General features: G+C 54.9%; 1 protein-coding gene across 2 annotated transcripts in view; it reads right to left on the bottom strand.

Annotated features, from left to right (window-relative positions):
- Nucleotides 1-4,353: 4,353 nt before the first annotated feature.
- Nucleotides 4,354-14,135, bottom strand: part of SVOP (SV2 related protein) — a 39,450-nt gene continuing 29,668 nt past the window's right edge. Inside the window, exons 11-16 of one of the 2 annotated variants that reach the window (XM_068163341.1) lie at nucleotides 14,030-14,106; nucleotides 12,864-12,971; nucleotides 10,411-10,522; nucleotides 8,765-8,846; nucleotides 7,629-7,718; nucleotides 4,354-6,350 (exon numbers count right to left, since the gene is read on the bottom strand). In XM_068163341.1, coding sequence (XP_068019442.1) covers nucleotides 6,141-6,350; nucleotides 7,629-7,718; nucleotides 8,765-8,846; nucleotides 10,411-10,522; nucleotides 12,864-12,971; nucleotides 14,030-14,106 — 679 coding nt within the window. In that variant the 3' untranslated portion in view covers nucleotides 4,354-6,140. The remainder of the gene's footprint in view (nucleotides 6,351-7,628; nucleotides 7,719-8,764; nucleotides 8,847-10,410; nucleotides 10,523-12,863; nucleotides 12,972-14,029; nucleotides 14,107-14,135) is intronic. The other variant, XM_068163340.1, reaches the window with a different exon arrangement.

Genomic DNA, 14,135 nt, shown 5'->3' with positions numbered 1-14,135 from the left:
GATGGTTTCTCTCACCAGAACTTCTCAGCAGCTACTGCCCTGTCCCCTTCCCTTCCTCTCCTCCTTTTGTGAGGGTGCAGGGGGGTTGTTTGCCTCCCCTGTGATGCCTGCAGTGCTGGCAGGGACACTGCATGGGCATCACAGAATCCCAGCATGGGGGGGAGCTGGAAGGGACCTCTGGAGATCACCCAGTCCAACTCCCTGCTCAGGCAGGGGCACCCACAGCAGCCTGCCCAGGAGCACAATGGCCAGGGGGGGGTTGGAAGCTCTCCAGAGAAGGAGACTCCACAACCTCTCTGGGCAGCCTGCTCCAGGCCTCCAGCAGCCTCACAACAAAGTTGTTCTTCACAGAACCACCAAGGCTGGAAGAGACCTCAAAGCTCATCCAGTCCAAGCTGTCACCACAGACCCCATGACTAAACCATGGCTCCAAGTGCCACATCCAATCCCCTCTTGAACACCTCCAGGGATGGGGACTCCACCACCTCCCTGGGCAGCACATCCCAATGGCCAACAACTCTCTCTGGGAAGAACTTTCTCCTCACCTCCAGCCTAAACTTCCCCTGGCACAGCTTCAGACTGTGTCCTCTTGTTCTGGTGCTGGGTGCCTGGGAGAAGAGACCAACCCCCAACTGGCTGCAACCTCCCTTCAGGGAGTTGGAGAGAGCAAGAAGGTCTCCCCTGAGCCTCCTCTTCTCCAGGCTAAAGACTTCCTAAAGAATTCTCATGCCTGTGGCTCCTGAGGCCAAGGCAACAGCTTGCTGAAGGCACCAGGAGCAGGTGCTGGTCTCTCTGGCTGTGAGCCTGGGTGGCTCCAATGTCTTAGTACCCTCCCTGGGAAGAATTTCTTCCTGATCTCCAGTCTCAATTGCCTCTCTTCCAGCTCAAAGCCATTGTTCCTCATCCTATGACTCCAAGCCCTTGTGAAAAGTCCCCCTCCTGCCTTCCTGTAGCTCACTTCATGTCCTGGAAGGCCTCAAATGTGAGAGGTCCTCTCTCCTTTACACTGCTGGAAATCCAACCCCACCTAACCAGTTTCAAAGGGGCTCACAAGAGGTTGGTTGCTCTGATCTTAGAGCCTGCAGGAGCAGCTCTGCTCTGCTCTGCCACAGCCTCTCAGGACACAAACAGGAATGCTCCAATCTGTGATCTCCTTTGTGCTCCAATTGTGCTGATTCTCCAGAAGGCCACAGTTTGTGTGCCCAATAAAGCTAACACTCAGATCCCTGGGGTGTGATCTTTCTTCTTCTCCTTTACCTCTTGCTGAGCATTGATCAGATCGCCTCTGGGGCTGCTCTTCTCCAGGCTCAACAGCCCCAGGGCTCTCTCAGCCTTTCCTCCTCACAGAGATGCTCCAGGCCCCTCAGCATCTTTGGAGCCTCTACTGGACTCCCTCCAGCACTTCCCTGTCTCTCTTGAACCAGGGAGCCCAGAACTGGACCCAGCCCTCCAGATGTGTCCTCAAGGGGGAAAGGTAGAGGCAGAGGAGAACCTCCAATTGTCCCAACTCCAGTTGTCCCAGCTGAATGAAATGCAAAAAGCAGTTAAAGGTCTTAGGAGGATGCAAACACTCTTTAGCTGTTGGTATCTGAGGCTACTGCTGATGAGGTGAACATGAATGCTATGACTGGCCCAGAACTGGACACAGGACTCAAGGTGTGGCCTAAGCAGTGCTGAGCACAGGGCAGAATGACCTCCCTGCTCCTGCTGGCCACACTGTTCCTGATGCAGGCCAGGACGCCATTGGCCTTCTTGGCCACCTGGGCACACTGCAGCCTCATGTTCAGCCTACTATCAACCACTACCCCCAGGTCCCTCTCTGCCTGGCTGCTCTCAGCCACTCTGCCCCCAGCCTGTAGCACTGCCTGGGGCTGTTGTGGCCAAAGTGCAGCCCCTGGCACTTGGACTTGTTGAATGCCATCCTGTTGGACTCTGCCCATCTGTCAAGGTCCCTCTGCAGAGTTCTCCTACCCTCTAACAGATCAACTCCTGCCCCCAGCTTGGTTTGTCTGCAAACTTGCTGATGCTGGACTCAATCCCCCCATCCAGATCATCAATGAAGATGTTAAAGAGCACAGGGCCCAGCACTGATCCCTGGGGGACGCCACTGGTGCCTGGCTGCCAGCTGGCTGTGGCACCATTCACCACCACCCTCTGGGCACAGCCCTCCAGCCAGTTCCTAACACCAAGACAGAGCAAGGTAGCTGCTGGCCCTCTGTGAAAGCCAAGAAAAGCCAACAGTTTTGTTTTTTCTCTTCCTGTTTTTGCTTTAATTGAAAAAACAACCCAAACACCTCTGAATTTGCTGAACAGAAAGTACCAGGTGTGGGCTTCAACTCTCCAGCTCTGCAGCAGGAAGAGAGGACCAAGAGGAGCAGTTCAGAAGGACCTCCACATGCACAGAGATTTGAGACCATTAAAATGTACCCAGCTTAGAAACTCTACATCCAGCCCTGGAGAGACATTCAGTGTGCTCCTGGCAAGTGCTTGGGGCAGAGAAGCCTGGAGGTGTTTGGGTAGGAAAAGCCCTCTGAGATCATCCAGGCCCACCAGCAACCCAACACCACCCTGGCCATCAAAGCATGGCCCCAAGTGCCATGGCCACCACCTCCAGGGATGGGGACTCCACCACCTCCCTGGGCAGTCTGTTCCCATCCCTGACCACTCTTGCAGCAAAGAATTTGTTCCTCATCTCCAACCTCACCCTCCCCTGGCACAACTTCAGGCCATTTCCTCTCCTTCTGTCACCTGAGCCTATTGAGCCCAACCACCACCTGGCTCCAGCCTCCTTTCAGGGAGCTGTAGAGAGCAATGAGCTCTCCCCTCAGCCTCCTTTCCTCCAAGCTGAACAACCCCAGCTCCCTCAGCTGCTCCTCTCCTGCCCTGCTCTCCAAACCCTTCAACAGCTTTGTTGCCCTCCTCTGGATCTGCTCCAGCCCCTCAATATCCTTCCTGGGGTGAAGGCCCCAAAACTGAACTCAGGATCCAAGGTGTGGCCTCCCCAGAGGCACAGTCACTGCCCTGCTCCTGCTGGCCACACTATTGCTGATCCAAGCCAAGATGCTGGTGGTCTCCTTGGCCACCTGGGCACACTGCTGGCTCCCCACCATCACCCCCAGGCTCTCCTCTGCTGGGCAAGTGATAAAGCATTCCCTCAGAGGACACCTGGCAATCACTTTGTTCCCACAGAAGCTTGGCACATGGGCAGGCTGGACAGCTGGCAAATCTCTGGATCCCAGAGCTGTGTTTGCCCTCAGCTTGGTCTCACTGCAGTGTGTGAAATGAAAGAGCCCCAGAAGTCCCTTCCCCAGTGACAAATCCTTGCCAGGGGGTCAGACAAACCTTTGGAAGCTGCTTCTCTCCATCAGTGGTGCTGCCACGTTGACAGAGCAGGGCTGCTGACTGTTTCCAGGCCATGGATTGGGTGTCAGCCCCAAGGCTTGGGCTGTGCTTGGTCAGTGAACCACCCACAGCATCCTTCTGCCATCAGTCACACCCCTGCCAAAGCTGAACCACAGTTTGGTCCCTGCCCAACAGGCTCCCACTGGTTCCAGAGAGGTGAGATCAGCTGTAGTGGCTCCTACCTGGGTCCTGCATCTGGGTGGAGGCAACCCCAGGCACAAATCCAGGCTGGGCAGGGACTGGCTGGAAAGCAGCCCTGAGGAGAGAGACTTGGGGGTGCTGGGGGAGGAGAAGCTCACCAGGAGCTCTCAGTGTGCACTTGCAGCCCAGAAAGCCAATCAGATCCTGGGCTGCAGCAGGAGAAGTGTGGCCAGCAGGGCAAGGGAGGTGATTCTCCCCCTCTGCTCAGCTCTGGGGAGACCCCACCTGGAGTACTGCCTCCAGTTCTGGAGCCCCTATTGCAAGAGGGATCTGGAGGTGCTGGAACGTGTCCAGAGAAGGACCACGAGGATGATCAGAGGGCTGGAGCACCTCTCCTGTGAGGACAGACTGAAGGAGTTGGGGCTGTTCAGTCTGCAGAAGAGAAGGCTCCAAGGTGACCTCATTGTGGCCTTCCAGTATCTGAAGGGGGCTACAGGAAGGCTGGGGAGGGACTGCTCAGGATCTCAGGGAGTGATAGGACTAGGGGGAATGGAATGAAGCTGGAGGTGGGGAGATTCAGGCTGGAGGTGAGGAGGAAGTTCTTCCCCAGGAGAGTGGTGAAGCCCTGGAATGGGTTGTCCAGGGAGGTGGTTGAGGCCCTGTCCCTGGAGGTGTTTAAGGCCAGGCTGGATGAGGCTCTGGCCAGCCTGATCTAGTGTGGGGTGTCCCTGCCCATGGCAGGGGAGTTGGAACTGGATGATCCTTGTGGTCCCTTCCAGCCCTGACTGATACTATGATACCTCTCTGCCTCTGCTCAGCTGACCCAAAGGCCAGGAGAGTGTTCTGGGCTGGAAGGGACCTCTGGGGCCTTGTCCAGCCTCAGCTGTCCTCAGCAGAAGACACCCACACAAACCATCAATAACCTCTTAGGCCTTTGGTTTTTAATCAGTCTGAGTTCCCTCCCTCTCTGGAAGGGCTTAACCACTTCTGCTTTTCCTCCAGAGCTATGAACCACAGCCCAACAAGGCCTGGAGTGTTCTGTGAAACCCCAAGTGACAGACCACAGACTGCAGAATGGTTTGGGTTGGGAGGGACCAACCCCCTGCCATAGGCAGGGACACCTTCCACTAGCCCAGGTTGCTCAAGGCCTCATCCAACCTGGCCTTGAGCACCTCCAAAAAGCTGAACCCCAGCTGTGCTCACCTGCACTGCTCCCCAAGATGGGCTCAGTGACCCACAGAGAGGAGGCCTGGCTCCCACACCACCTCCAGTACTCCACTCTGCAAGGATCTACCCCTGTGCACGTGAGCCAGTGACCCCACAGCCCACACATGCATTGCTCCACAGCCCAGGGAGGAGCCTCCAGGCCACTGCACCCACATGTGGTGGTGTGCTCCACAGCCTGGACTCCTGGAAAGCAGCTGAGACGTGGGGGATACAGCTCCCAGCTTCCTGCTGCCTTTCCTGGCTGCACCTCCCTGGAGTCACTTGTGCAGAGGGACAGATTTCTGCCAAGGATGACAGGCTCATCCTCACCTGAACTCTGCTACAGTCTCTGACAAGAGCAGGGCCAGCACCCTGCAGGAGCAACAGCTGAAGGAGTGAAGTTTCTCATCTAAGGATGGCTTTGGCTCTTCCTTGCCCATTCCTTGAGGTGCCAGCCTGTGTACAATCAGCAGCTGATTCCAGGAGGCCAGCCACAAGCTGCTCTTGCTGGGAGACACTTGAAAGCTGCTCCATCCAAACTGCTTCACACAGCTCTTCAGCCTGAGGCAGTTTCCTCCCAGCTTTTGGGCTACACTCAGCCAAATGAGCAGAAACATACCTGGACCCATGCAGCAAACCACAGTGTGCACCTCCACACACAGTGAGACACCAGGCTGGCTGAAGGAGTCCACACCAACAGCTGACAGAAGAGAGAAATCAATCCTGCTCCAAACCATCAGGGTTTACATTCCTTGGAGAAGGTTCCATCTCTCCTCACTGACTCAAGCCACCTGCCCTGGATGGGAGAATCACTCAGACAATCATTGCCAGGCAATCAGTGCCTGCTAAGTCTGAAGGAACAGAGCCCAGAAGCAGCTGGACCTAGAGCAGCATGGCTTGCTTTGCCATCACCACATCTTCTTGCTGCTGCTGGCTGGCTAAAAAGTGCAAGGCAGGCATCACCTAAGTGAGCAAAGCTAGCCTGGGGGGGAGGGGGGTGTGGAATCCACCAAGTGCTATGCCAGGCACACAAATGAATAGGAATGGGTGGGACTTGAGGCATCAGGAGAACACTGTTTTAATGAGAGCATTCAGTGAGCTTATTGGCTTGGCACGGGACAGTGTAAGCTGAAGAGCTGACCATGCAAGCACGACAGGCTGAAGAGAAAGCCTTCCTGCTAGGCTTCACAATGACCCCTGGATCAAATGCCCCTCAACACAGAAGTCACAAGTCTGGATGAGTGTGAGCAAAGAGCAGCAGAGACACCATGTGCTTAGGCTCAGCCCCAGAGCTCCTGCAGGGCGCCAGGGGATGCTGGCGGGGAGGCTGCGGTCAGCTCCCTAGGCTTCAGGGCTGGAGGTGTGCTGAGCGACCTTGCTTGGAGCATCCTTCATTCCTGTGAGCCAGAGTTTGACCTGGTGACCCCTGGGGGGGAATGAGATCCTCTCCCAACCATCTCCTGTCCCCATTCCTTGTGGCTGGACTCCTGCAGGCCACGACCTTTGGTTTCGATGGGCAAGAAGCAGGAAGCCACAGCAGCCAGCAGGCAGCAGCCACTGTAAACCACCAGGGTCAAATAGACTGAGGATTCCAACATCACCTGCAGAGAAAAGGCAGGAGACAACTCAGAATCAGTATCACTAAGGTTGGAAGAGACCTCAAAGATCCAACCTGGCACCACAGACATCAGGACTAGAATAGGGAGGACACCACTGCCCACTGCAGGCTTGCACTCACGACCTTCCCATTAAGGGTCTTAAGCACTACCAACTGAGCCACATGTGGCACCTCTGCTGTAAAAGAACACCTGATCCAGGGGTAGAAACTGCAACAGCAGGCCTGGGAAGCCTGTCAATGCTCCTCAGTGCTGACACAGGGATCAAAACCTCCCCAGAGCCTGGATTTCAGGGGCCACGAGGTGCTGCTGCCCTTTGGGATCAGACAGAAGCAAAGCCCCAAGTTTTCTACCCCCTGCAGAGCCACCACTGCTTCTGACAGGCTCCTCAGTCCTGTCCACAGAGAGCCTGGCTCCCCCAAGCCTCCCTGGCTGGTTCTTTCCACATAGCCTGAGGGTTTGTAGCCTCTAGGAGCTCAGCCTGGGATCTCCAGGGAAAGGTGGCACTGCACCATGCACAGCAACTCCCTGCCTCTCTCAGATCCCAGCTCCAGCTGGGGGCTTCCAAGGTGTCCTTAGAATGTCTTAGGTGGGAAGGGACCTTTCAAGCTCACCCAGTCCACCCCCCTGCACTCAGCAGGGACATCTGCAGCTAGAGCAGGCTGCTCACAGCCCCAACCAACCTGACCTGCAGTGTGCCAGGGATGGGACATCTCCTACCTCTCTGGGCACCCTGGGCCAGGCTCTCCTCACCCTCAGTGTCAAACATTTCTTCCTTCTCTCCACTCTGAATCTCCCTCTTTTAGTTTCAAACCCTCACCCCTTGCCCTGTCACACCAGGCCCTGCTCAAAAGCCTGTCCCCAGCTTTCTGCTCAGCCCCTTCAAGCACTGAAAGGCCACCAGAAGGTCTCCCTGGAGCCTTCTCTTCCCCAGGCTGAACAACCCCAGCTCTCTCAGCCAGGTCTCACAGCAGAGGGCCTCCAGCCCTTCCCTCATTGCTGTGGCCTCCTCTGCCTCCACTCCAACAGGTGCTGTCCTTACATCCAGCCAGCAGCCTGCTTCTTGGTTATTCACCTCCCACCCCCTGGAGCAAGAGGTAAATTCAGAGACCAACCTGAACTCTCCTCAAGCAACAGGCAATCAACCCCTGCTGCAAGACCCTGTGGACAGACTGCCCTTGGTTTGGCCTTTGCAGCAGAAAAAGCAGGCTCTGCATCACCTTCCTGAGCCTTCAGCCTCAGGAGGAGGAGGAGGTTTCTCACCTGTGCAATGAAGGGGGTGATGAGGGCTCCCACTCTGGCCATTCCACTGCAGGTTCCCAGCCCCAAAGCACGTGTGGCTGTGGGATAAACCTGTGGACAAAGCAGCAGCTCATTAACCCCCACTGGGAAGCTCTCTCTCCTCTCCAGCCTCCTAAAAAGGTTCAACAAGACCAAGGGCAGGGTCCTGCAGCTGGGTGGAGGCAACCCCAAGCACAAATCCAGGCTGGGCAGGGACTGGCTGGAAAGCAGCCCTGAGCAGAGAGCCTTGGGGGTGCTGGGGGAGGAGAAGCTCACCAGGAGCTCTCAGTGTGCACTTGCAGCCCAGAAAGCCAATCAGATCCTGGGCTGCAGCAGGAGAAGTGTGGCCAGCAGGGCAAGGGAGGTGATTCTCCCCCTCTGCTCAGCTCTGGGGAGACCCCACCTGGAGTACTGCCTCCAGTTCTGGAGCCCCTATGGCAAGAGGGATCTGGAGGTGCTGGAAGGTGTCCAGAGAAGGGCCAGGAGGATGAGCAGAGGGCTGGAGCACCTCTCCTGTGAGCACAGACTGAAGGAGTTGGGGCTGTTCAGTCTGGAGAAGAGAAGGCTCCAAGGTGACCTCATTGTGGCCTTCCAGTATCTGAAGGGGGCTACAGGAAGGCTGGGGAGGGACTGCTCAGGATCTCAGGGAGTGATAGGACTAGGGGGAATGGAATGAAGCTGGAGGTGGGGAGATTCAGGCTGGAGGTGAGGAGGAAGTTCTTCCCCATGAGAGTGGTGAAGCCCTGGAATGGGTTGTCCAGGGAGGTGGTTGAGGCCCCGTCCCTGGAGGTGTTTAAGCCCAGGCTGGATGAGGCTCTGGCCAGGCTGATCTAGTGTGGGGTGTCCCTGCCCATGGCAGGGGGTTGGAGCTAGCTGATCCTTGTGGTCCCTTCCAGCCCTGACTGATACTATGATACTAAAAAAGCCATAAAACCCAAGGGGAACTAACTTGTGGCACCACAGCAAGTTCTGTCAGGGGATGGCAATGAGATCATCAACTCTCATCTGGGGTAAGGTCCCTTGTGAGGAGGCCATGAAAAAAAACCCCACACAATGACTTTCCCCACCCTGTCCTCCCTCCCCTTTAAACACCCTCATGACAAAAGCAACCTCCTTACCTCAGGGGTGTAAACATAGGCAGCCTGAAATCCTCCTGAAATAAAAGCTCTTGCAATGAAGAGCAGCACAGTAAGAACATTTCTGTGAGGACAGAAAGGAGAGCAGGGCTGGGGATTAGAGTTCTGGACAATCTCTTTGCTTAACTTGAAGGCAAGTGCTGCAACAAAGGGTGCTCAGCTGCTTAGAACCATTTCCTTTCTGCTGCTTCCTTCTGGCTGTTGTTGGCTTTTTGGTTTGTGCTCTGTTGGGTTTTGTTTAATGAGCCCTTGGTATTTTTTTCCCCCCTGGCCTTTTCCTCTATCAACCTTGCCAAACAGAGCTGCATCCCCCAAACCCCAGCAGTCTGCTAAGTGGATTCAGTCTGGCTGGCCTGATGGAACAAGCAGAGAAATGTCTAAGGTGATCTAAATGATCAAAGTTCCAGCTGATGAGTGGTGCTGACCAAAAAAGACCCAACCATGGCAGAGGAGGAGGGAAGGAGAGGGCAGCATTCCTGTGCCAAAGGCACAACCCCCACCCAGCACCTGGATCTTGGCAGCTTTGTGAGGCTTCTCCTTACAAGGTTCCTGTACCAGAAGGTTTTGTACCTTAAAAAAGGTAGAAAAGGTTTGGATTCAGAGTTCTCCCCTGCCTCTCAGGTCACCTCTTTGTTCATCAGCCTCAAGGCTGGAGGTGAGGTGAAAGCTCTTCCCAGAAAGAGGAGTTGGCCATTGGGATGTGCTGCCCAGGGAGGTGGTGGAGTCCCCATCCCTGGAGGTGTTCAAGAGGGGACTGGATGTGGCACTTGGTGCCATGGTTTAGTTAACCATGAGGTGCTGGGTGCCAGGTTGGACTGGATGATCTCTGAGGTCATTTCCAGCCTTATTGATGCTATGATCCTGTGTTGTCACCTCTGTGTGGCCAGACACAGGCAGACCCTCAGAGCTCAGCTGGAGCTTTGGATTCCAGGGCAGGGCTGCCAGTTGAGATGTTCTTGGGACAACCTGCATGAAGGACAGAGACTGAACAATGCCAAAATGTGAAGCCAGGTTCTGCTGAAAGCCAGCTGTGTGCAGCCTGGAGCTTGTCCCAGCCTGTGCCTACTGCTTCTGATGTAGTTGTGCCATGGTCAAAGAATTAGCAGCTGTGGCACTTTGGGAGGTGGTCATGGAGCTGTGGGGTAGAAGGTTGGACTTGATGATCTTAGAGGGCTTTGCCAACCTTCATGATTCTATGATTAGAGCACCAGGAGCCCCTAGACCACTGAAGCAGCAGAATGGGAGGTAGAGCCTGGGCCTGGTTGTGAAGCACAGCCCTGGTACAGTCAGCCAGGGGAGGTGGAGCTGATGACTGGCAGAGCAGCACGTGAACCAGCTCCCCAAGCTCAGGACATCAGATCTGACTTCAAAACTGCCCAGAGGTTACCTCCCACTCAGACATAAGCTCTCTCTTTGCCTTTTGCATTGCTCTGTCTGCAGGATTCCAGTGAAGGATTGCTCCCCTCTGGTTCCCTTCCCAACTGGCAGGAAAACCTCACACCATCCCTAGCTCTTTCTCCACGGCCACCTCGTGGCTTTCCACCCCACCAGTTGCAGTTCTCCTGCCATACCCAAGAGAGGACTGTGGCTGCAGCAGCCACACCAGCTGCTCCCCACCTCTTCCTTACCTTCCAACGCAGAGAAAGAGCAGGAGACTGCAGAAGGAGAAGACGAGGAAGGAGAGGGCCATGGTTTTCTTGCGGCCTATGCGGTCTATAATCCACAGTGTCACTAACACACCTGCAGGGGGAGAGGAGGCAACTGCTGAGCCCAAGGGGAGGCTGCAGCAGCCAGCTTGGAGCACCAGCCTGGCTTCTCTGGAACTGAAAGGGTGCTCTCTCTCATTTCTGGCAGAGACATCAGACAGGGGTTTGCCCCAGCCAGTGGTGCCAGATGAAAACAGAAGTTCTGCTGAACATGAGCCTGCAGTGTGCCCAGGCGGCCAAGAAGGCCAAGGGCATCCTGGCCTGCAGCAGGAACAGTGTGGCCAGCAGGAGCAGGGAGGTCATTCTGCCCTGTACACTGCACTGGTTAGGCCACACCTTGAGTCCTGTGTCCAGTTCTGGGCTCCTCAGTTTAGGAAGGAGGTTGACTTGCTGGAAGGTGTCCAGAGAAGGGCAACAAAGCTGTTGAGGGGTCTGGAGCACAGCCCTGTGAGGAGAGGCTGAGGGAGCTGGGGTTGCTTACCCTGGAGAAGAGGAGGCTCAGGGGAGACCTTCTTGCTCTCTACAACTCCCTGAAGGGAGGTTGTAGACAGGCAGAGGTTGGTCTCTTCTCCCAGGCACCCAGCACCAGAACAAGAGGACACAGTCTCAAGCTGTGCCAGGGGAGGTTTAGGTTGGAGGTTAGGAAGTTCTTCCCAGCGAGAGAGATTGGCCATTGGAATGGGCTGCCCAGGGAGGTGGTGGAGTCACCATCACTGGAGGTGTTCAGGAGGAGACTTGATGGGGTGCTTGGTGCCATGGGTTAGTTGTTAGGTGGGTTGGATTGGTTGATGGGTTGGACACAATGAACTTGAAGGTCTCTTCCAACCTGGTTTATTATTATTATTAATAGTTAATGGCTGTCTGAGGAGGCTGAAGAGAAGCCAGCAGCGTGGCCAAGAAGGCCAACAGCAGCCTGGGGCTTGGATCAGCAACAGTGTGGCCAGCAGGACCAGAGCAAGGATTGTCCCCCTGTACTCAGCACTGGTGAGGCCACACTTTGAATCCTGAGTTCAGTTTTGGGGCCCTCACCCCAAGAAGGACATTGAGGTGATGGAGCAGGTCCAGAGGAGGGCAACAAAGCTGTTGAAGGGTCTGGAGAACAGGGCTGGGGAGGAGCAGCTGAGGGAGCTGGGGTTGTGCAGCATGGAGAAGAGGAGGCTGAGGGGAGAGCTCATTGCTCTCTGCAACTCCCTGAAAGGAGGTGGCAGTGAGGTGAGGATTGGTCTCTTCTTCCTAGTATCAGATGATAGGAGGAGTGGAAATGACCTGAAATTGTGCCAGGGGAGGGTGAGGTTGGAGATGAGGGAAAATGTCTTTGCTGCAGGAGTGGTCAGGGACTGGCACAGGCTGCCCAGGGAGGTGATGGAGTCCCCACCCCTGGAGGTGTGCAAGAACTGTGTGGCCATGGCACTGTGGGACATGGTTTGGTGGCCATGGTGGTGTTGGGTTGAAGGTTGGACTGGATGATCTCAGAGGGCTTTTCCAACCCAATTGTGTGGCAAACAAGCTGACCACAGTTATGATTTCAGACAGGTGAATGCTGAGAGGTCATCTACACCTGCAGAAGCAATGGCTGCTTCACACCATGGTGCTTGCCCTGTGTCAGACTGACCATGGCAACCCCTTGGAAAGGACAGAAAATCCTGACTGGGGCCGGACACAGCTTCAGGGAGCAGCTCCTCCACTGATTTGCTGGGCTCAGGATGCTTTACAAACAGTTCTGGAAAGTAATGTATGCTTAAAAGTGATCCTGCCCCTGTGGTTTCATGGGCTGCTCCTCCTCTGAATGCCTAATACAGTGCTTGGAAGGGATCCATGCTCAGATGGACTGTTAACAGCTCCACAAAGCAATGACTGCAGATTTTATCTGTGGTGCTGATGATACAGACACTCAGGAGGGCTACAGCTCCTGTGGGTACTGCACATGGCAAGCAGTCCCAGAAAGGAGCTCCAGGAAAGCCACTGGCATCAGGCCAGAGGGAAGAGCCTCTTTCATAGAATAGGTTGGAAAAGACCTTTAAGATCACTGAGTCCAACTCTAATTTCCTTGTGCCAGAGTCTGTTCCAACCACACCAAGCCCCTGGCAGTGAGGAAGCAGTGACAGGATGAGGGGCAATGGCTCTGAGCTGGAAGAGGGGAGACTGGAGGTTAGGAGGAAATTCTTTCCAGTGAGGGTGGGGAGGCAGTGGCACAGGGTGCTCAGGGAGGTTGTGGATTCTCTCCTCCCTGGAGGTGTTCAAGGCCAGCTTGGATGAGGTCCTGAGCAACCTGGGCTGGTGGGAGGTGTCCCTGCCCATGGCAGGGGGGGTGGAACTGGATGATCTTGAAGGTCCCTTCCAACCCAACCCATTCTGTGATTCTTACTGCCACTCACCAGGGAATTCTGACAGGGTTGTCCAGAGCAGATCAGTGTAGTCCTCCTCTGTCAGATACTCACAGGTCAGGCTGCATTTTGCTGTGACTTCTTTCCTCCTACTGGATACTGTGGGGAGAGAGAGAAAGCAAAACCAACCAACCCACCCCAAGCATCTCACACCTTCCAAGTAATCTCTGCTCAGCCTCCTTTACTCCTGCTTCACCTTTGTCACTCTAACTGATGCAACTGATGGAAGGGAGGCACTGAAAAGACCCTGCCCCACAGCAAGTGTGTTCCACCTGCAAGACACAGCTGCAACTGCACCATTGCTCATCTTCTTGGTGGCAGGGGGCCTGTGAGTCTGTGACTTCCCTCTGTGACTTCCCTTCTCCCTATTGAGTCCAGCATCAGTACATTTGCTGACAACACCAAGCTGGGGGCAGGAGCTGATCTGCTGGAGGGTAGAGAGGATATTGAAGATATTGAACAGGAAACTCTTCAAGCCTCTTCTTTTGGTGATCAAAGCCCTTTTGTTGGGGGTTTTTATTACACACAGATCTCCAACCCAAAGGCTGAGGCTTTCCCACCATCATCTTTTTTTCCTCAGCAGGCCCTCACACCTTACACTGAGGGTGGTGAGAGCAGGTTGTCCAGAGAGGTGATGGATGCCCCCATCCTTGGAACCACTCCAGGTCAGCTTGTTTGGGAGCAACCTGCTGCAGATGAAGCTGTCCCTGCTGCCTGCAGGGGGTTGGACTGGCTGAGCTTTGGAAGTTCCTTCCCATGTAAAGCACTCTCTGATCTTGAGAAGCTGGGAGTTCCACAGCAGCACTTCTCTCTGTCTCAGAACTAATTAGGCCTGGAAGCTTCAATTTATTCCATCTTCCCCCCACCCACCCACCAAGAACAGACACTTTTCCTAACAGGTCTCCCTTGAAGACTGTCTTGCTGGTTTACACTTTGGGCTCAGAGACACTGCAGGCTCTCCTTGCTTTGTGCAGGAGATGAGGAACACACCTGCACATCCAGCAGTGAGGTTCCTAACCAGCAAGCCTCCACATCCAAGCTGGCAGCCACAGTCCTTCCCAACCCAAGAGCAGAAAGTGATGTAATAAAGAGATATTCCAGCACTTTAAAGCTATCCCAGCACTCCATTGGAAAGCAAAGATGGGAGTCATACTCACTGCTGCAGACATCTCCTGCTTGAAAGAATTCTGTAGTTAATAAAACTAACCCATAGTATGAAAAAGCATTGGAAAACCTGCAAGGAAGCAAAGGAGAGAGGGAGGC

Source organism: Melanerpes formicivorus, unplaced genomic scaffold (assembly GCF_026170545.1).
Source record: "Melanerpes formicivorus ecotype bairdi unplaced genomic scaffold, bMelFor1.0.p_v2 SCAF_72, whole genome shotgun sequence".
Taxonomy (NCBI): domain Eukaryota; kingdom Metazoa; phylum Chordata; class Aves; order Piciformes; family Picidae; genus Melanerpes; species Melanerpes formicivorus.
Note: the sequence above shows the minus strand (reverse complement) of the source record. Positions and strands in the feature narration are given on the sequence as shown.